The sequence below is a fragment of the Sparus aurata genome, chromosome 11, assembly GCF_900880675.1.
Source record: "Sparus aurata chromosome 11, fSpaAur1.1, whole genome shotgun sequence".
Lineage (NCBI taxonomy): Eukaryota > Metazoa > Chordata > Actinopteri > Spariformes > Sparidae > Sparus > Sparus aurata.
The window spans coordinates 20,327,202-20,350,706 of NC_044197.1; the positions used below are offsets into that span (position 1 = coordinate 20,327,202).

The 23,505-nt window shown below is 39.5% G+C and overlaps 1 protein-coding gene across 1 annotated transcript; it reads right to left on the reverse strand.

Annotated features, from left to right (window-relative positions):
- Window positions 1–376: 376 nt before the first annotated feature.
- Window positions 377–22,811, reverse strand: kif14 (kinesin family member 14). The gene is made up of 29 exons (XM_030434143.1): window positions 21,570–22,811; window positions 20,259–20,510; window positions 20,011–20,098; window positions 19,722–19,820; window positions 19,337–19,389; window positions 19,206–19,236; window positions 18,790–18,897; window positions 18,495–18,611; window positions 17,947–18,065; window positions 17,371–17,543; window positions 16,073–16,220; window positions 14,831–14,894; window positions 14,532–14,716; window positions 14,175–14,277; window positions 13,801–13,958; window positions 13,519–13,666; window positions 12,999–13,145; window positions 12,270–12,402; window positions 11,457–11,550; window positions 11,157–11,298; window positions 10,158–10,264; window positions 7,624–7,724; window positions 7,038–7,268; window positions 6,466–6,653; window positions 5,802–5,954; window positions 4,479–4,601; window positions 4,240–4,314; window positions 2,256–2,397; window positions 377–1,637 (listed from the first exon to the last, which is right to left on the reverse strand). The coding sequence occupies exons 1-29, from the start codon at window positions 22,559–22,561 to the stop codon at window positions 1,282–1,284; spliced, it is 4,830 nt and encodes a 1,609-aa protein (XP_030290003.1). The 5' UTR covers window positions 22,562–22,811; the 3' UTR covers window positions 377–1,281.
- Window positions 22,812–23,505: the final 694 nt, after the last annotated feature.

The window sequence follows — 23,505 nt, forward strand, 5'->3', positions numbered from 1 at the left end:
TAGAGGCTTGCACAATAACATAATACACGAATTAATCACTGTAATGGCTGGAGCCTTAAGTGTATTAATTAGGAGCTGATGACATAAAAAGTGTGGGATCCTCCATTATGATGCAATAGTTCCCAAACTGGGATACAGGGAACGCCATACAGCTCCTCATCATTATTAGTAATGCAGTAATTACTAATTACTAATTAATTATTATGGGGTAATTACTAATTAATTAACTTCCTATAAATTAATGTTTAGATTTAGAGATACATTTGCAGGTTTCACTGTCCACCTAAGTAGAAGAGTGACCTCCAAGGACAAAATGTATCATAGAGGTCAATGGAAGGAATGGAAGGAATATGTACATAAATGACAAGCAACACAATTGTATAGCAGACGCACAAGTTGCTATATTATATAGACATGTCAAAGTATAACAAAACAGGTAAGTGACAAAACCCTGCTTGTGTAAGTACACGTATTAAGAAGAAACACAGTATACAAAGTCTCTCCTGAGTGCAAATTGTTGCATTACATGTTATACAACAGAAAAGAGCAAAACTTTATGCACATGAAAACACAAAATGGACATTCATACAAAAAAGAAATCTTACACAGCAGAGAAAGGGTAAAAAGCCTTTCACTATTATTTTCTTTTCTTTCTTTTTTTTTCCCCTTCAAAAACACTGCCCGAGCTGCCGCATATTGAAATCTTGCATGTCTGAATAATAATACAAAAAAATCCAACAAAAAAGGCTTAGTTTACAACAAAGAAAGCCTGGTACAGCATTAGTGAAAATTCTCCTTGCAATCACGGATCCTAATTGTGTTTATCCATCAAGAAGGACTCTGTTAAACTCTACACACTGTGGTCATGCAAGTCTTTGTTTCTCATACTTGTATCTAAACTATCTTTAAAGCTCTTAGTAGCAAATTACTGGATTTGACAGCAGTGTTTAACAGCACATCAGAAGCGACACGATATAAATAAATGCTGTAGTTTTAAAGGTTTGCCCACATAATCATTTTCTTTGTAATTCAAAACCCATGAAAATATGCAGACATTTAGAAGGCAGAGTTGGCTGTGTCAACATCACAAAAAAATGTATCAACTTGGATGGCAACAGTAAAGAAGTCTGTGCTGTGTCTGCTGTATGATCCACGTGTTCTTACCAGCAGGAGGCTGACTGAAGGTGTATATCAATATCAGCAGTTAATTTTTTTTTTTTTTTACAGTAAGTCATACATGATTTGAGCACATTCAAAAGAATAACATAGTATAAATGCACATCACACCCAGTGTGGGCTGCCTTTGGATGACACATCTGGATGGAGAGAGTACACCATCTTACTCACAACTCGATTTCTAACTGCACAGTGAGTAGTTGCACCTTCTTTAGTTAACATTTTATCTTCTGCACTCATATCAGAAGCCCCAGAGCTTCTGCTTTCTTCTGCCACTTGTTGGTTCCAGGAGGAGGACAGGGACTGCAGCGCAGTGTGGAGCTCGTCTCGTGCAGCCATGATGCTCAGGGCCAGCGTCAATGCCCCTTCCTTTGACAGACTAGTGATCAGCTCATCGACAGCCTTGGCAGAGGAGGAGATCAGCTCTCTGCAGCTGCTGAGGTTGGAGTCTCTGTCTTTTCCTGGAAGAAAAGATGACTGTTATATAGAAGTGACACCCACAACAACAATAGCTAAACAAACTATCAAAGCTCCTATACTCAAATCTAAAGAATTTATTAAAAAACAAGAACTGTATCGTAGCTGTGATAATGAAAAATAAATCTTTTAAGACAAAGGCTCAGAATAGTCTGTCCTATTATGAAAACAAATAAGCTTTGATTAGCGAAGACACAGGCAAAAGTTCTTATAAAAAACACCCATTAAACTGACACCTACCACAGCATGATGGTTCTTTATAAATACTGATGAACTGTTGATGAAAGAGAAAGATTTTTCTTCCTTTTTAGTGATAGAAACTACAATATTTCTGTTTAATACAATGATGTATTAGTGTCGTAGAAAATAGCTTTTTCCTGAATAACACCTTTGTGGAATTATACTTTAAAGTGGCCATTCACAAAATCTCCAAGATGAAATAGTGATCGAGCAAAGAGAATGAGCAACTGGTTTGGCCCTCGACATGCTGTTTCTTCTACTGCTTTTGACCGAGGGATGCTTTCCTGTAATGTGCTTGATATAAATTAGATTTGATAAACGTTTTTGCTCCACATGCGGGCTGTGTGTTTCATAAGCTTCACCTCGCAGTGCTGCAGACAGAGAGGAATGCAGCTGTCTGATGGCCTGGTTCAGCTGAAACAGCTTGGACGCTGTAGTTCTCAGGCTGTGCAAATGGGAAGCTGGGGCCTCCTCCTCCCCCTCCTCCGGGTCAGTCTCCCTCTCCTGTTTCAAAACATGAACACACCCAAATACTGAATACAGGACACAGCAAATGAACACAATTAAATGTGATGCAACAAAACGATTACATAACTAAAACATAGACAAACATACACATGCAAGATCATACTATTGGACAATGTACATTTGATTAAGCAGCTCTTAGTGGCACTTTAAGAATAAATGCTTGAGGGAGTATTTCTCAACAAATTATCTGATCCCAATATTCCCCAGATCCATTTTCCCATCTGGTCTTAATATTCTAAGCAGGGATCTCTTAGTTGTCAGTTCCAGTTTTGAACATAGCCTAAAGCCACATGAAGAACCACACAGATGCATGCACACACACGCGCACGCACACACACACGCGCACACACACACACACACGCGCACACACACACACACACACACACAGTTAGAAAATGATGTCACTAAATGAATAAGGCTTCCATGGTGATGTGTCCTTTTCTATGAAATACACCTAATGGCCCCCTTCCCAGTTCACTACAGTGCAGCAGAATATGTGTTGCACTATGCCAATTACTTAAGCACACAGTTCTGTTCACAAGCCATTTTAACTTTTACAACTGAAAATACAAAGTTCTCTGCATATTTGTTATTATCATGAGGTTGAACTTGTTCTGTCCACACATTTGCTTCAGTAAAACAACAAACAATTATAAAATCAATAATTGTCATGATTATGCCACAGCTCCTTTAAAAAGCTCATTTTACCATATTTATACAAGCATTTGAATTATTAATCACCTTTCCTGAAGAGCTACATGCAATCAAAGTAAATGACAATGTCTGTCACAGCCCACGTTCATAGATTCATCGGTGATCATGCACACATGCAGTCCTTTGTTACATGTAGTAGTTGCCTCAGGCTATAACTCAGGTTTATTTGACCACAATAACACTGCGGGCAGCAAAATGCCCCAGCGCCTATATGTGTCAATGATTGGTTTTAAGAAAAAAAAACTGCTAGTTTGTGTGGCTAAGATAACGGCAAACAAGCCTGTTAGCTGTGACTGATGCCACTTCATTCAACACATTCATTACCTGAACGATCGTCAAGGGAGGACTGCAGCGAGATAAGCCTACAGAGCATTGAGCTTTACACGAGCAATAAAGGCTGAGTGGCATCTTTAACGGGGCTGCTGTGGGTGTGGGTATCAATCTGTAACATTTAAACCTGTGTCAAGATAGAAGATTGTTTTTAACCTTTACATATCCAGGGACGCTTTGCTGAACATGTATTTGGTCTTTGAGCCACAGTTCGCCCAAATAAATACCAGATGGTTTTGTAATGAAGCTACAAATAACTGATATTATCATTATATATAGCTAATATCATTTTAATCCAATTCTGTAAAATTATTTTTCTTTTTAAAAGCAGTTTTCAGATTTTGTATCTAGAATTAAATTATATGCAAAATAGAAAATGAGACGAAAATAGTTAAAATTATTTAAAGGTCAGTTATGGTTTAGACAATATAGTGATACCAATTAGCTGTTGTAATATTGTCATACTTCTCCAGCTACTTCTCCAGCTCTGACCAATCAAAATGTGTGTTGTGGTCTTCCAAACCTTTCTAATTTTTAATTTCTCTTAAACTTCATTGTGTCATCGTTCTCTGAAGGCTGACTTCCTATGTAATAACCTCGTCAGTACCATAGGAATCACACAATACATAGTAGTCCATATTTAATTGATTCTGAAATTCATGACTGCTCACGTGTTGGCAACAGGAAATAAAGGAGGGAGAGTAAGGCCAACACAATTAAACCCAATGTAACTGGAAACTCATATTTGTAGTTGGTTGTGCTACTGAAACTCACCGCGATATGGCAATGCATGTAGCTTTGTAGAGCACGGGCTAAATCAACCGTCTTGGACTTGAGGCTCTGCAAGACCTGTAAACAGAGATGGAATACCAATAACACCTATTCAGCCACACTATTATGGAATGTAAATTGTCAACACAAACAAATCTCGTTATATAACCTAGCCAACTTGTGCGATTATTATAATACAATTTTCCTATAACGAATGACACAGCCAGGTTATGATCTCTTACTGGATTCCTGGGGTAGGCCAGCTGAGCCTCTCGCAGCATTTCTCTTGTGATGGTGAGGCTCTCCTCTATAAGAGAGCGGATGCCCTTACCGGTCCCCTTCAGCAGACACATGATAACGGATTGCTGAAAAGTAAGTAATCATATAAAAAGATATATCATATTTTTGATAGAACTCTGAGTTACCAAATGTGACCCCTGATGGTTGAACATGATGAGCAGTATAGCCAAACCAATACTGCATGTTAGAGCCACAGATATGTTAGTTAGCCAATATTATTGGCCAATATCAGAAAAGGCAGTTTGGTATCACTTATAATGATAAATCTCCCAGTGAAGTTTAGGGTTACAGTACATTGATGGAATTTTTGGAAAATGTAGTTTATTGTTAAATTGGAAAGTATCCTACTTCCGTCACATATCATGTTTAACAACCACATTTGATTACCTTTTTTTTTTTTTTTTTAAATGTGCGTACTTCAGCCAATATATCAGTATCGGTATATCTTGATGATTGAGGCTGATTCATTGATTTATGACAGTTTTAAAAATCTGCTAACAATGTATAATTTTAATGCTGGTTCATTTATTTTTTTATTCTTTTTTGGGAAGAATTGTTATCAAGATGCAAATTAAGCAAAGGTAATTTCTTCTGGTCAACAAACCTTTGCTGACCGTTTTTAAACCTACCTCCAATCTAGTTTAGCTTTAATACTTATCAGCGAAAATATGTGTGCAATAATCTAATATCAGCCTGCCTGATAAACTGCTCTTCTCAAATTCCTTCTTTTCTGACACCTCTGGTTCTCAATGATCATTGCTGTGGGTTTTGCACTCCATTTTCCAGAGGTCACCTGTCCCAGCACTGAAAGTCTTAAAACTTGATTGTCTGTAGGCGAGTCATGATGGTTGCTTGAGGGTATACCCTGTGGTGGCTCAGGTTGTTTTTTTTTTCATTTTCATATCATTTTCTCAAAAAGCAAAGCACAGAATTATGTGTAGATGCCCATCATTTTGTTGAATGAAAGTCAATCGGAGAGAATACAATATGACAGAGTCTTATGTTTTTACCTTGACCTTTAAAAGACAGACAATTCTGAACATGTCCTTACATTTCCCTTCCTTTACACAGCATAATGAGATACAGCTGCACTTGCACATCAACAAATCAAATCAATAATTCCCCACCCCCTAATGTGTTTCCTTCTCTGAGATACACAAAGCTAATATTACATTCTCCAGTATTGTGGAGTGGGGGCTTAATTACAGTGAACCCCAGAGTGTTGACATGGATAGTAGCTGCTGCGGTATTAATGTTGGTGTTACCTTGCCTGTGGCCTGGGTACCCTGCTCCATTGCGTTCAACGGCATGCCTGTCATTGCCGCTAGGTGGCCGAGTGCAAGCAATGCAGCATCCATGCACCGACTGCTCTTCCGGCTAGCCTCCGTTACCATTGATGTGATCTCAGATTCACAACCCTGGATGGGTAAATTTTTTTTTCCATTTTCAGTCAGCATCAAGTCAGCACAAACAAACAGGTGGAATTAAAATTGATTTAACAGTAAATCAATGCACGCAAGCCAACAAAACGGCCGACAAAGTCAGAAGGGTCAGTGAATAAATGAAAATGCGAGAGAATGTGAAAAATCAGAAGTGAGAGTGGAAAATTGTGTGTTTAGGTGCTGAGGCTGGTAAGGAATTTAGATTTATTTTCCATATATTCATGTTCTGTTTGGGGCTCAAGGTTGAGAATTCCCTCCGCTTGGTCATTTCCATAGACAGCTCAAACAGCTCAGAGCTAAGACACGTCAATTAATGCTGTGCATTTTGATTAGCCACTCCTGTCAAAACTATACTAAATTGGGGAAGAAATAAAAAAAAAAAAAAAAACAGCTCAAAATTTAGACTCTTTCAACTAATTTACACACTACAAATGCCATGAAAAATCTAAATATAATGTGGCTGATGGCCATTAATGCATTTGTTTACCTGAATGAGCAGCTGGAAGAATCCTCCCATCTTCTTGACTTGGCTCCTTAGCTCCTCAGCGATGGTGTAGAGCAGGCCGGAGGAGGGTTTAACGCTGGCCACCCACTGCATGGTAACAAATGCTGCGTTCTCTATGGCTGTGGTGGCCTTGACCAGCTGAGTCTGGGCCACAAAGTTACATACAAAGACTGCAGTAGAAAAAGCCATAACAACAGTTTGAGTCATATACACAGTAACTCTGAAAACGACAGAAAGAAATCATGGGCCTTTTAACATAGTCTTTATATTGGTTTGGACAATTAGAAATTATATTTGTTGAATCTGAATAAATTAAAGAATTCATACCAAAACCACAAATCATTTTTTTATTTGTGCAACTGAGAAATACTTTTTTTTAAAAAGTATAAAAAGCAGTATTTTTTTTCTAGCTGTTATCTTAACTTTGACTACTTAAGAAATATATCATATATAATATTAAATATCTGAATATTCAAATATTGTTTATTTATTTGAATCCCCCCCGACCTTGCTTCTTTCCTCAGTCATAAAAAGTCGAATTCATTGAATCTCACCGTTCTCCTGGCTGTCATCATCCAGGCTGTCATAAATGTCAGATATGGTTTGGACTGCCACATAAACCAGTTGCAGATCAGAGGCCAGCCTGTCTGCCATGCTGTCTTCTGTCACACTACAGCCACGCAGACGGGCCAATGACTGACCAATCAACTCCTTGCAGATGCCAGGGAATGCAGACTCCGTGCTGATGGAAGAGGCCGAGGGTGTAGTGACTACACCCATCAATCCTGGGATAGAAAAAGTGAAGAGTTGGGGTGTGCACGGATGACCTCACTAGACTTAATTTTTATAACACTGTGTCATAGTAAAAATTCACTTGTCACCAAATCAAGTGCAGTACTTAATTGAACAGCAGTAACACTTAATCATTGCATTCACTGATAGACAACAAAAATACTGTATGGTGAGTGTTGACACATTTTTCCTGGTAACTATTCCAATCTTAAATTTTCCCAGTACTGGACTAAATTAAACTCAAACATTCAATCACTCAAAAACCTGCCTGACATGATGATAGCCATTTAAAATATGGTGTCAATCAGAAAGTTGAAAATATACAAGTAGTTTTGGACAGTGTCTTACCAGCAGACTGTGAGGAGCAGTTGTGGAGGCTCTGAATTGGATGGACACGGATCTCGTAGAGACGCCCTGAGATTCTCCTGCTCTTCAACAAGCTCCTGCTCCTGATGCCAAACATTATATATTTACATTCATATTCATTTCTGATAAAATTCATAAATGTATTTACCTTCATAATTAGAAGGCATGTTGATGCTCATTCATATTACACAGAGCTTACATTACACCTTGCAATTTGAATAAATTTGATAATACACTATCCAAATCTTGCTGGCATGGCTGTGAAGTGGAGGGTACAGTAATGCACTTACTGTGGTACTGCCCTTCTGTTAAGAAGTTCTGGTTGAATGTTATTGAAAGCTTGTCACGTGTCCTCAACATAGATATAAAACCCTGCCCGATAACCTGTATATTAGGTGTGAATATTGTCACTGCAAAACCCAAAACTGTACAAAGTATTATTGTCCTGGCTTTTCTATCAGCTGAACGGATCATTTTAATGAACTGGAAACAATGTAAGCCAAATTGTTTTAGTATGAAGAACTGGCGCAAGGACTTCATGGAGCTTTTATCGATGGAACAGGCTGCCTCCACACTAGTAGAGGATAATAGGCTGGATGAACTGTGGAGCTTTTTTAAAATCTGAGGATCTCCATACTGTGAAGAACTGATATACTAATCAGGGTTCGTACACATTTTTCAAGGTCAAATTCAAGCACTTTTCAAGCACTTTTAAGGGTCATTTACAAAATTTTCCAGCACCTTATCGCTGGGGTAAAATACATATCTACAGGAATACATTATACTCATGATTATTTTTTTTTTACTTTTTAATCACAATTATGTACATTGTATTATGCTGTAAACATCTAAATGATGTTTCATGATAGCAAAAACTTTAGAAATTAAAGGAGAACACAAAGTTTTATCCAAAAAAAAAAAGGAAGCCACTTGGCGTTCTTCAGGTACACTTGCACCGGGACAAAGAGAGACCTGAGGGCACCCTGTAATTTTCTTTTTTGACAAACTTTTATAAGATTTTCGCTTATTCATCAAAGTTTTTTTAATATTGAACGTGTCATCAGTCCAAATTGCATCAAATTCACCTTCTCCTCAGCCATCCTTCTCTATTGCTACCAGGCTGCATTTATTCTTTTTGTTGGATTGTCTGTGCTGTCTTGTCTTGTTTTGTTGTTGATGTGTATGTGCTGCTGTTGTTATCGAAATATTAATTGAAAAAATAGTCATTATACAGTTTAAAAAGAAAAAAAATAGTTTGTGCAACAATGTTGTCTTAAAAAAAGTTGCCCCAATCCTTTTTTATTTTTATTTAAATTAACCACTGTTCAAGTCATTTACTCTCTCTATACTGTGTTGTGTGCGTTTCATTTGTGTGGACTTGCTGACTTTGTTATAAGGGGATTGGAGACAGACTGCCCACATTAACAGAGGTTACTTTATTGATGTGGGCAGTGGCCTCTAACCATCTCTTGACGTTGTTACGGTAATCTGATTTTAAGCGTGTAATAGGCACATTTAGGCATCAGTTTGGTGTCATTTTGCAAAGAATGCCTGTTAAAATTGTGTGTAAAAGGGTTAAATGAGTTCAGCGGGATAATAGATTTCCATTATTATGAACAAGCTAAGGGGGCGGAGGTCAGTAAGCAGTCAAAACTGTGGCCATAAGGCTTAGGCAGGGGTTTAATGGAGAGAGAAGGGATAAAGGAAACACAGAGCCTGTGCCATGTTTCATTTGGCTGTTCTGCTGGTGGTTCAGGCACCACCAGCAACACCATAAACACGCTTGACAAGAATAACAACAATGTGAGGGGAAAATGTTGGGGGTTCTGCTATACCATAGGCGCTTGGTGTGTGTGTGTGTGTGTTTGGGTTGTGGGTTGTGGAGTGAGGAACACAGACACCCTTGGTGCCCTTTCCTTTTCTAAACTCCTTGGCCCAGCCTTCGTGGAAATGAAATTAATAAACAGAGGAAAAAGAATAAGGAGGGAAATATTCTGTGGGCAGCAACTTCACATCAACTTTTCTTGAGAAAATGGAGGATGTGTTGAATGTTAGAAAGGGATGCCAGGTTGTAAATCATGTTGGTGGAAACTACGAGGGCTTTGTGAAAATAACCAAACTATGACAAAAATCATTTTCCGTGTTTCATCCAAAATAATTCTCAGCTATCCACATACATCCATTTTCCTGACACACTGTTCACATTAAAGTGCAAGAAGCTGCGAGTTCAGTTGAGCATGAGGGCTGTCGGGTTAAGATCCACACACTATAAAGGCAAAAGTACTGTCTGCCCATCCAAGCACTGGCAATGTAAACAGTGAGGTAGGCACTTCCAGAGAGACTGTCCTGGGCTTCCCTCAGGAGCTGTCTGTGGGAGTTTTTGAACACTTGCCTACTTACACATTTCAAGTTATTGGACAAGAATACCAATTAAGTCCCTGAAATCTAATGTAAATGTCAGGTGTTGGAAAAAGGGGTTGATGGATAGGAGGAGAGAGGAAGAGCTGGATAATTACCTTCGGCGTGAGAAGGAGGAGGCAGAAGCAGAGGAGGCCGATATATCTTGCTCCCACTCATCATCGGGGTCATAAAACACATCGTCATCTTTAGAGGTGGAATCCCCCTGTGGAGAGTAAACTACTGCTGACATGCCCAGTCTCATTTACTCAACTTAATGAGAAAAGTGAGGCAGCATCCCTCTGTCAGGCATAAAACAACCCATTCTGGACTGTAAATAAGGTCAAATGGCTGGGAAAATTGGCAATTGCACTTGAGGTGATGTTAGACTCTGAATATGCAGAATGTGGAACAGACGAGCTGGCCGGATGAATATGCTCCACTCAACTGAGGCATCATACATCAGCTTATTAGAGCGCTGATCAAATCAGTCGAGCATTTTGGTTTTACTTGTTGACAGTTTATCAGCCTGATCAATGCAAACTCTTCATCATTAAAATATCCTTAAGAGTGTAGAATTGGTTTGTGCTTGTTTTACATTCACAATCTTTCTTATTCTATACACAATGTCTAACAATGCTGTCCAATTAAATTCCATAAAAAGTGTCTAACCAGCTATATATTTTCTGAATTCCTTATTCTAAAAGATCAGAGATCACTTGAGACAATCTAAGAAAACTGGCTGAAGGACTTAGAAACACTCTGGACAACAGACATGCATACCATCCAGCAATTTGGAGTTTCAAATTCAACTGAACTGCGACTGTTAAACTACAAAAGGCCCTTACTGTCGGGGGAGGATTCTCAACACCCAAAGTTTGAGGCACCCTGTCTATGTTATTATTCAGAATTTGATTAAAACCATCAATATGAAAGTCTAGGCTGTCTCCAGACCATAAATCAGCTCAGGTTTAGTCTAATTCTCATTACAGTTTAATGTTAATTAGGTTTCAGAAACTCAAACAAGGCATGCAGTTCCAAATATGTTTTGAACCATTAAAGCAATCAATAACTGCAGAAGGGAAGATTTGAAAAGTTAGAACTGATTTAAAGCTGACCTGCTCGAGTTCCCTTATGGCTGCTATGTTATTTTGGAACTTATCCAGGCTCCAGAAAGTGGTGATCCCCAGCTTTGTGTTCTGAACCCGCACCTGTTGCAGACCACCGTGCTCCAGGTTGTCAGCCTCAGAGCTTTCATGTCTACAACAGAGGAGAGTCAAATTAATTTTTAGCCTTTCGTAATGAATAAGATACCTGTTTCCACAGGGCCCATTAGCAATAACACAACACCATAATATGTTTGTAAACTGTCTAATAAAATCATTTGTAAACCGTGGCCTGATATCATCTTGTCATACCTGCTGAAGACCGTGTTTTTCTTCAGTTTAGCACTGATTTTATTTGCTTCCTCAATCATGAGGGACAACTTCATGGCATCCCACTGTGGAGTAACTGAAATACAGAAATGAAAAACCTTAATTTTCACAACAGCTTATTAACCCTCCAAGAACTGCTTGAAAAGTTACCCAGAACCAAAAGTAATCCCATACTTCGTGAAGGTAGATAGGCTTCTAGGATACAGATCACCTTACACTACAGACTTCACTGTCAATTTAATTACATCATCTGGTTGTACCAGCGTTTTTCCGCAATGATATAATGGTTTTCTGACTGAAGAATTGGCACCACCTACTGCTTATTTCAATGAACCAACTCCTATTAATCCTATAACAGCAGTGGATGGAAACAAGCATTCATTTGCATTTACTTTTGCCAATTCTATCAGAATTCAGTTACAATTAGCAATACTTGATAATAATTTGGATGGAAACTTGGTGACAGTATTTAAAAGTGATACAAAATCCTTGCCCCATCTACTGCCTTTGGCTTGTGTGAGTAACACAAGTTATTTCTATACACTTCATACTGGTTCTGCAGAATACCCACCATCCATAAGAGAATTGTTAACTACATCCCAATAAATGACTATATGCAATATGTTCTATGGCCTCTTTTTAGACTTAGGACAGGATGTAAACGCTGGACATTACCTGACAAACTTTCTCTAAAAAGGATGAACCCACCTATCTGAAACTCCGCTTATATGCTGTGAATTGTCATTGTGGTTCCAAATACCAGTATGTGCTCAGTAGTGACTTGAAAGCTCTCACCATTCCGGTGACTGTGAATTTCTCGCATGGCCCGCTTCTTCTGCATCTCCTCGAGCTCTCTGCTGATCTTTCTCTTCTCCGCCTCCAGGGCATCAACAATCCTCGCGTGACGCACACGGTGTTCCTCCATCGCCTGTGAGTGAATCATGGTAATGTATACAATATTAAAGCCACCCAGCCAAAACATAATGCCTAAAGCCAAACTCCACCACGACTCGAAACACATCCCAAATGGCCCATCAGTTAAACACCTTGCCAAAGCCTCTCAATCTCATCATCAAAAAACATAAGAATGAGCATATGAAAGTGTGGTTGTCATTAATGGTTAAAGGAAATAGAAACACGTTTAAGATCAAGAGGGGAAAAATGTCAAAAGCTGATTGATCAGTTTAAGATCTTCTCTTAGATACTGCCACTCTACCACCAACTACTCTAAGTTGCCTGACAGTACACGGCTTCTTCCAGGATTAAAAAAAAGGGACGATAAGATCATCAGTGTGAGGGCAGAAATGAGACCTGTAAAACTGTAAATATTCAAATACTGAAAAGGCTGACAAACATGGAGAGCAGATGAAAGAGCTCAAAACAAATAATATTTTTTTACAGATCAAAACCTGTCCAGTAGAAAAAAGAAAAAAAAAACAACAACATTCAATGAACCTAAAATAACCAACTTCCTTCTAGCACAAAAGAGATTTAACATTTCCACATGCTGTTTTGGGTCCTGACCTGGGCCTCCATGTGCAGGCGAAGGCGTGTCTTATGGGTGTCCACCTCCTGCTCCAGCTCCTGCTTGGCCAGTTTCAGCTGTGCCATCTGACTGGCCACCCTCTGCTGGTCCATCTCCTGCTGACACTTAAGCTGAATCTCCCCGTTCTGAAAACATCATAGTTCGACATTAAGGTATTGGATGCCTCAATTAACAGGATGTAAGATTATAGAAAGGTTTATACATGCTGATAACTACATGATGGTTCTGTAATAATGCCATAAAGCACAGGTTACGTTTAAGAGAATATACCATTTGATATTAGTTTTGTCACAGTTTGGTCACACCTTTATGCTGACTGACGTCAAATATAATGTCAGCACACCAGTAACTGGTCAAAACTAAAGTTCCCTGTTAATAGATGCCATTTTATAGTCATGATCCGCAAAAATCATAAATGGAAGGTAACCAGACTAAAGACAGAAAGTAGCAGGTTTCACTTTTTTCAGTAAGAAGACAAGAAGCAGAAGTTTTGTGTACCAGCTGTTTCTCCAGGGCTCGGATCCTATCCTCATAAAGCGACTTCTGGTCAGACAGCTCCTTCTGTGCCATCTCTTTTGCCATCTGGATTCCCTGCATCATCTCCTCTTTTGCCTTCAGATGGGCTTCTTCAATTTCTGCCTCTAGCCTGAGACATACAAAAGATGGCTTAAGGGAGTTCTGATTGTGATTATTAGTCTCTATAAATAGATGTTGCCCTAGAAAAAAAAACAAACATTTAAAAAAGAGCAGGAGGGCTAGTATCTGGTCACTTGTACTCACTGAGTTCTTTGAGCCGCGAGCAGCTCATTTTTGGCAAATTCAAAGTCTTTCTGACCATCGCCTGCACCTGTCCAACATGACACCCTTTTCCCAGACTGCACCTCTGCTGGATGGTTGAAGCGGAAGTAGTGGTCTCCCCCAAGAATCACCCTATCGCCCTGGAAACCACAAGCACAGAGATGAGTTTTATTTTTAATTTTTTTATAAATTCATTTATTTATTTTTTTATTGATTAAATGGATAAACAGGTTGGGAATTTAATTAAACTGACGAAGCGAGTGAGTCTAATTTTGAGCAGATAACGATACTATAATTTAATTCATAGCATGATGCTGAACTTGAGATGAATGAAAGGATAGTTTTGATCCACTTACATGGTGTAGGACTGAAGACTCAGATATGAGGTTTCCATTAACAAAAGTTTTTGCGTTTTCCATTGGAGTGATGCTGACCGTTCCCTGGATATTTGTTATCACACTAAAACAAATAAAATAAATACATGTATATTTTTTTCATATTGAATGCCTGCTGTCGCCTTAAGAATGAGAGTTTATAGCCAAGTAACAAAAAAGGCTAGATAGATAAGAAAAGCATTAAAAAAAAAAACATTTAATTTCCCAAATCATGAATAAGCTAAATGTCAGCATCACTGCTGTGGAACACCCCTGTTGAATAAAACACAAGACTACAAACAGACCACAGAACAAATGCCTCTAAAGATTTGTATTTACCAGTGTTGGTCAGCGATGAGGGCCCCTGTCAGCTGGATGTCATGGCTGGACTCAGACTTGAGCTTGCCCACTGTGGTTTGACCCTCTTTGATCATGTAGAGAAGCATCTCAGACAGCTGAGGATCCTCATTCAAGTTCACCAGGTTAGGAAGACGATTGTCCACTTTGAACGTCACACCTGCTTCCTGACAACACAAAGAAAGTTTCTTCATTCACACATTGTTATACATGTGTGGACAAGAACATTTATGACAGCTGGTTTCAGGGTTTCTTACTGTGACTCTGGAAATAAATCAAACCTGCATCTCTTTGGTCTCTTCATGTTTGCGGATTTCAGCTTGCTCCAGTTTCTCTCTCCAGGCCCTGCAGGAAAAAAATATAAAATATCACAAAAATGTTAATTAAGCCAAGATCCTTTAAGATATCCCCTTTTTAAATTATATAAACACATCTCCCAACTGACTAAAGATTATAGAAAGAAAAACATCAACTTTGACTTTCTAGAGCTTTTTTTTATTAAATATTTGTTTTTGTTTTTTTATTTCTTTTTAAATATTCAATACGGTGCTTTTGTTACCTATAAAAAGAAAGATAATAAAAATTAACCTCTCTATTATAACATTTTCAAATTAATATTCAAATATGTGCAACAGTATATCCGAGATTAGACAAAAACAGAAAAACATGCAAACATTGTTACCAAAATATAATTTATGGCATAAACCAAACAAAAACACTTTTTTAATCCCCTGGTGCAGGACAAGACTCAATGCTACTGTATATGCTGGACAGACAACAGGTGAGACAAAAAGCATCAGTTGCTACTAGCAGGGTTCGTACACATTTTTCAAGGTCAAATTCAAGCACTTTTCAAGCACTTTTAAGGGTCATTTACAGAATTATCCAGCACCTTATCGCTGAGGTAAAATACATATCTACAGGAATATATATACTCATGATTATTTATTTTCACTTTATCACAATTATGTACATTGTATTACGCTGTAAACTTCTACAATGATGTTTCATAATAGCAAAAACTTTAGAAATTAAAGGAGAACACAAAGTTTTATCCAAAAAAAGGGAAGCCACTTGGCGTTCTTCAGGCACACTTGCAGCGAGACAAAGAGGGACCTGAGATCACCCTGTAATTTTCTTTTTTGACATAAATTTTTATAAGCCGTTTGCTTATTCATCAAAGTTTATTAATACTGAACGTGTCATCAGTCCAAATTGCATCAAATTCACCTTCTCCTCAGCCATCCTTCTCTATTGCTACCAGGCTGCATGTGTGACGACACACACAGGTTTTATTTCTCCTTGTAATAAGCAAACTATCCAGTCTGATCCCAGTGTTGCCAAGACACAGTTATAATGTCAAGCACTTATAAGCACTTAAACTAAAATCCAAGCACTTTTCAGACCTTGAAAACACAACATTGAAATTCAAGTACTTTCAAGGATTTCAAGCACCCGTACGAACCCTGTACTAGGGTTCTCCAAACTGTTTGACCCCCTATAATAATTGCAGTAACACTGACCGGTTGGCCTCTGTCATTTCTCTCTCTTGCTGACAGAGTCTGCTCCTCAGGGTGGAGATCTCCTGCTGGAACAACCTGACCCTCTCTGGTTCAATGCCCTGGGAGCTCATCTGGGCCGCTCGCAGTTTCTCCACCTCAGCCTTCAACTCTGAAAACACACATTTTTTTCCAAAATGTTTTGTAAGGCAGTGCAGCAAATCTGAACTTAAATAATTACAGGTCAGTATAACATTAAATATAAAAATATTTAGATTTTGTCTGAACTTATTTGAATTTACTGAGCAATATTGACTAGATTTATCACGTTTGAGTCAAATTAACTTGGAGGATCACACACTGACGAGTGATGTGAAAGAAATCCACAGCAAGAGCTCCCCTTACTGTTGAAAAGGTCGAACAGCAGCACGATCATCTTGTGAAAAATAATACTTGCATGACAGTTAGCTGCTATGTGCAGCTGACAGTGCATAAATATGGCCTGGAGGCAAGGTTAGGGCCAGGCCTTAATTGAACTGGGTAGTGAATAAGATGGTGATGGATAGATGGACAGACAGGAGGGTACGTCGGAAGAGCAAAGGAGATCGAGAACGAGACACAAAATAGAAAGATCGAAATACTCATATATAGAGAAAAATGCATACAGACAGAAACAAAGAAAGGCAGATGAAGGACGTAATTAAACTACAGAGGACAGAGGGATTATTAAGAAATACGTTCTGCTATTTTCTGGTGTGAGACTCTTCAAGTGCACAAATGCTGTTCACACCAAGGTAACGCCAGTGCTCGCTATAGAAAAGCCATCTTTGGTTTGCCTCCTGAATAAGGACATACAGGTGTGGCACCGTTTGTGTAGGAGAGCAGATGTTCAGGTTCACAAAGAAAAAACGTTATGTGCTGCTGTATATGAATGAACACAGAAAAAAAAAAATCTCTTTAAAGATCAAAATTATTTTCTCAAGGCAGCAAGTTGTAACGACAGTCCTGCTCCACCTTGCTGTCAATTGACGTTACAGGGGCAAAATCCATATTTTTCTTAGCAGTCAATGGTGGCCAAGGACGCAACACATCTTTTTCCACACATGGAAACAGCAATAGGAAGTGTGCCACCAAAATTGGTGACAACTGGGGGGAGATTTGAGCATGTACATTATGACTGTCAAATACACTAATAAGGCATAATAACTAATTACTTTATAGTTTTAGATAAATAGGCTTAAATGCTTATTGTAGTTTTAACAAAATAAAAATAGCTCAGAGCCGGCAGAGATTATTTTATGTGTGTATTTTGAGTGTCAGACCTCTGATGAGCTTGGCACTGGTGTCCTCATTGACTTTTGCCACATTAATGATGGTGCGGGCCTGCTGGGCATAGCGCAAAGTGCTCAGGCTTTCCTCCACGTTGCTGCCCGCCGGGCTCAGTGTAGCAATCATAGCCGTCTTGGAGTTACCGCCGAGGCTCTCTTTCAACAACCTACAGAGGAAAACAATTGGGACTTTTGGCAAGATTGTCTTTCCAGCTGTACAAATTATTTCATTTCATGAATTTCATTTTCCATTCAAGTACTGTGAATATATGCATGGAATTTCGTGTCTACAGAAGTCAGTTCAGACATCACACATAACTCTGGTATACCACACGACACTGTATAAAGAGAGCTCACAAAAATAGACATTGTGTTCCCCACTAGCTACAGTGTACGAGCAATCAAAGAAGCCTTCTTCAAAGAAGCAATTTGAAGAAGTCACTTTGGGAAAACGTGATGAACATTTTGTTCATGTTTTACAGACTAAATACTAAAACAATAAAGGGATAACTCATCAAAATAATATGTAGATTAATTGATAATGAAACGATTGTTAGATGAATGTCTCACCATGTCAGGACAGACTCTCTGTACGGTATGAAGACCTTCTTGCTGGTCAGTGACTGTTCCGACAGGGCAGAGATGACCTTTCCAAGGGTATGCAAGGATTTGTTGATGCTTGCACCCTCCTGTAATGACAACGTAAAATTGGCATATCTTTTTTCAATAAGTACATGCTGCATTTTGAAAATGCAAACAGCATTATCTGCAAGATTAAAAAGGAGCATTCTTTACGATCTCAGCTGAGGAATCAATTGAAGATACAACCAATGATTAATTGATGGTTATTGATTCACGGAGCCCATTTTTCAAGCTTTTATCTAGGTTTCAAAATGTCCGAATTAAAAATGTACATAATAATTTGCAGGACTAAAAGGTGAAGTCTTATTATAACTTTCAGCAAATACTGTTTGCTTATGTGATTTTTGATTAAAGGGCGGGAAAAAAATTTTCAATTAACATATGAAATGGATGAAAAGCTAATTCTCACATTTGAACAACAAATAATACGGTCGGTCGGTGGGTGTGGGTGTGTATGTGATTGTGTGTGTGTGTACCCTGAGTCGGTCTCCACTTGTCTGAGCAGTGTTGGAGCGTTCGCTGCCTGCCAGGTCCACTAGGTTGATCCTACTGGTGATGCTGTGCTCGTGTTCCTCGCACTCCACAAGCTCAGTCTGTCCACGAGCACACACAGAAATACTGATTAGATGTGTAATATTGAGTTTGCACCCATGACCCTGAAGTTTATTAGTATGTCAATGCAGTATCAACACTCTTTACACCATTAAATATATTCCATTTGTGATTTTTTTGGGGTAGACTGACTTGTGACATCATGTTGAGAGGCCATACCTGAGTCTGGGTCATCACCAGGGTGAAGACAGAGTGAGATCTGGAGCTCTTGTCATTCATTCCTGTAGCTGCTGTGGCTCTCTGTTTGTTGCCCAGCTTCAGCCAACCCTGAAGAAGGACACCACAACTGTTGTACACTCTTTGTATAAAATCTTTTGAGGTTGTGAGCTGCATTCATTTTTATACTACACTTTAGATATATCCTGATGCTCAGGGCTCATCTGTATGGTGTGCCTGCACTGCACTTTCAAAACATTAGTATTCAGTCAAACGTTTATGTCTGTATTTCATCCTGGCCTCAGTCTACCTGACACTGAACCCTGGCTTGCTCACTCAATCAAAGTTGTTCTGAAGGGTGTCAGCTAAAGGCGGCGGATCTAAAAGAAGAAAAAAAATAGACAGCATTTTTAACCTACCTGAATGTCATTGTAACAGCTCACAATATTCCTGTGAAGAAATAACAAAGTGAGCGATTCTGCATTCAAGAATGTTCCTTCAGTATATATTGAAGAGGAAAATAACCAAAGAAATATAAAAGGTTTCTTACGCAGAGAGGTCAGCAACGTAGGGACCATGGACTGGATGCTCCCTCACTCTGAGCTGAGAATATAAACCAACAGGGTTTTATTTCAACTGTATATATTCTCAGGCTATTCAGCCCGACAAATGACCATGAAAATGTTGCCATGGCATTATGAGCAACAGTGCAGCTTTGAAATTTGCAATTATCAGGAGATGATCCATGTTATCTCGATAGGCAATTACAGAGGCTTTCCCTTTTCCAGAAGGCAAAGTAGCCGATTTATCTGGAGATCTAGGAGCCAATTTCACTAAAAGCAAGCTATGTGACACAGAGGTGCGTTCAAACATTACAAGTTCAAAAGCCACAATATAAAAAAAATGGCTGTTTTGGTCAGTTGCAAACTACTTACAGGCATTCTCCTTTGATTTGGCTCATCTCTGGTCACAAGCAGGTCATGGATCTTCTCATTGTACACTTCAAAGTAGCTCATCTCTACGTGACATTTGACCTGAAATATAACAACCCAAAGTTAATTATGTAACCTGAAACAGAGATCATTTCAAGTCTTTTAAGCATTGAGATGTTTTTATAAGAAACTGCAGTCTTATTCCATTTTCTATAAATGTGCTGGCTAAAAAAGGACTAAAGGAACAAAAAATAAAAGTGTTTAACAATGAATAAACCCTTAGAGATTTTACCTCCTCATGTTCCATGGAGGCTAATCCAGAAAAAAGCTCATTGCAGAACCGTGGGATTACACCTTCTTCTTCTCCAAAACCCATCATCCTAAACAACAATGATTTCAAACCAATTTTATTTTCAATTCGACATTCCAATATACACACATTGCACAGCATGTTTTTTAAGAGCAAAAATATAAAAGGGAGCAAAGAGGAGTTTCAGCAGATCAACTGTGACGGAATAAACAAAAACCAAAAACTCTCACGTGTACGACTTCCCAGAGCCCGTCTGGCCGTAAGCAAACAGGCAGGTGTTGAACCCTTCGAAGGCCCTCAGCAGCAGGGGTTTGGCCAGAATCTCATACACTGTCTGCTGGCTGGCGAAGGTGGGGTCACGCTCATCCACGGAGCAGAAGGCGAAGTCATAGGTGAAGGACTGGGTCTGTTTGTCTGGATGCCGGACAACAGTCTCCTGACCGTTCACGAAGATGACCTGCAATGCCTTCTCTGCCTTCTCCCTACGACGGAGCAGAAACATGAACAAACATTATTTCTTACATGGAGTTTGTCAACCAGAACGCCATTGTAAAAATGTACATTGTATGTAGTTTAGTGGTTTTTCCAGCTTAGAAAAATTGGTCTACAGCATACAACACAATGCTGCAACTCATGATTTATGTTTTATTTATGCATCGACTCATCTAGAGATTATTTGATGGAAAAAAAAAATAACTGTAGAGCTACAGCAATTAGTCTTTAATTAACTAAAATCAATCGCCAAACATTTGAAATTGTCTGGATATTTTTCAAGCAAAAATGTCAAACATTTGCTGTTTCCAGCTTCTCCCATATAAAAGAGTTGCAGCTTTTCTTTATAACTGATGATAGAAAATGAAGAGCCTGTGGGTATTTGACTGTGGGTTGGACAAGAAGCAATTTGAAGAAGTCACTTTGGGAAAACGTGATGAACATTTTGTTCATGTTTTACAGACTAAATACTAAAACAATAAAGGGATAACTCATCAAAATAATATGTAGATTAATTGATAATGAAACGATTGTTAGATGAAGCTCTAATCATTTGCTCTAAAAAATGTTAGAATACTAGATTGGTTATTTTGTAACAAATACTCCAGAAAACTAAACTTTTGCAGAACAAAAATGACCTCTATGATGGATCCTTGGGCAAAATACTCAACTGATTTATCCCTACTGTGGATAAACTGGCTTTTTTCTGATTTCATGCAGACAATGTTTGAACCACGGTGTGAAATGTGTCGCTATATCCCTGTGAGCCTTTTTTATTTCTCATATACCCTAAAACTTCGGAAACACCTTGTTACCCTGCTCACAGCAAAAGTCGAAGAATGGTTTAATCACACAGGATCTAAACAAAGTGCACGTTTGGTTTATCATCATTGGTGTGTTTGGTTGGATCAGGCAGATGAGACATTCAGAAGGCCGAGCAGCAACTTCTGGAGACCCAAACCTTTAATAAAAACCTAAATAAGCTGCCAGGCATCATCTGCTCCTGCCGCACATATCACATCAACGAAGGCAAACAATGCATTACAAACCTGGCGCTGAAAGGTCGCACACGGACTGCAACAGTCAGCGCACTGTTCTCCATCTTAAGTGGATTGTGCTGCTTCACAGAGAGAGCCTCACTGGGTCGGGACAGGGTGTGCAGGGTCGGTGCTGGAGCAGGAGTGAACTCTCCCTTTTGGTTCGAAGTGGAGGTCTCTCTCGCCTGCAGAGAGGCGTGTGGCCTGTGCACACCTGCAGAGACTTTGCTGACCCGAGGAGCTGCGACAGGCTTCGCGTCTCCAGCTTGCTGTGCTCTGGATTTGGGCCTCTCTAGACTTGCAGATTTGACCGCCACTGGTTTAGGAACTTCTTTCGCTGCCAGTCTCTCGAAAACGTCTCTCCTGGCGGCGATTTTCTCAAACGGGGTCTTTTTGGTCGGGGTTTTAAAAGTTTGGGCCTGGTCCTGGAGCTGCCTGCTTGTGGAGGAAGAGGGTGTCTTGCTGTGTGCTTGGGCTTCCACCTTAGCAGCAGCTGTAGTCTCTCTTCGTTGACCCTTAGTTGCAGACTCTCTTAAACTAATAGACCTGAATAAAGAAGGTGTCCTGCCGTTTGGTTCACTGAGAACCTTCGGGGTTGTTTGCAGGCCAGCACCGCTGACCCCACGCTGTCCGTGTGCGCTTTTATCCATTGAGGGAGTCCTGGTCCTGCGCTGCAGCGTCAGTCTCTTCTCCGGCGCTGGTGTGCTATTGTGGCTGCTTTCAACCATAGTCTTCTCCGCTGTTCTCCTCCTTGACCTCCTCTGCAGAGTGAGTCTGCCCCGACCAGGGGTCTGCTGCCCGCTGCCGCTTTTTGACAGCGCAGAGACGACATAAGTTCTGTTCACCTGTCGGCTTTTATCAGATGACCTGCTGTCCTCACACGCAGACTCTCCGGATGTTATCTCACTTTTGCCGAGCGTCGTGTCCGTCGCTTTTCTGGACGTTGACATGAGGTGGTCGTAGAAAGCTGTGTGCTTCCTCGCTTGTACGCTAAATAACGACATGGCAGTCGGCTGTTAAAAACAAAAAGACGTTAAAATGACGAGTTGGCTAACTAACTAACGGTAACTCCTCTCCGGTTACTCCAACAGCAACAATACACGACATGAACCACGTCGAAGACGGCTAGTACAGCTCGGTACGTTAGTTTAAAGTGGATATAAATTCGTTAAAATGTGAGCTGTGTCTTGTGTTTGTTATTATCCCATCATCGCTTCCGCCATCGCCCGCTTCAATTTCAAACCGACTTCGCTAGTGACAGCTGATTGGCTGAATTCTCGAAAATTGCACGTCACCAGCATGGCTGAGACATATTAGGTACCTGGGACTGACGCTAGGTGGCAGCACAATCAAGGATATCCTGCTACATGCACAGACTCAAATGTGATACTGTAAGTAGCTCTGAGGTTGTGTCTCAGTGGAGACTTTCTGTCTTTGTGTGTGCTCATATTTTCCTTTCTAAACTTAGCGCTTAACCGTTACACAGAGTGACGTACACTCCGTGGTTTAAACACAAACAACACATCTTTGATCAAGAAAGTCATATGAAGTCATCATATCTACTGAGTCATGAGCTCATACCTCCACCAACAGTCTTCTTTAAATACAATCCTAACAAGGATACAAGCCTAATCCGGTATCATATATAGCATATTTAAGTCTCCTAGATATACTTTTATTTGGATCCGCATCAAACCGCACTTACTCTTAGATACAAGCCACAATAATGCACCTTATTTTTCCTGTCAATATGCATGTATTATTCCCTGTGAAATTAATGAAAAAATGTGCAGTGTTAAAGAAAGTGAGAAAATATTGGATCCTGGGTCTGCACCAAAAGTCAATGGGGTCAATTCTGGGATGAGACTTATCCTTCTTTCAGGTTTTGTTGAAAACCGTTTGCTGGATTTGTGTTATTCTGTTGACAAACCAACCAACCAGCCTAAAA

Excerpts from the sequence above, each read along its gene's own strand:
- kif14 (XM_030434143.1), bottom strand. The coding sequence starts at position 22,561 with ATGTCGTTATTTAGCGTACAAGCGAGGAAGCACACAGCTTTCTACGAC. Across the intron at positions 20,511-21,569 it reads GTGCGACCTTTCAGCGCCAG|GGAGAAGGCAGAGAAGGCAT; the intron begins GTTTGTAATGCA and ends GCTCCGTCGTAG. Across the intron at positions 13,146-13,518 it reads GAGCCCTGGAGAAACAGCTG|AACGGGGAGATTCAGCTTAA; the intron begins GTACACAAAACT and ends TGATGTTTTCAG.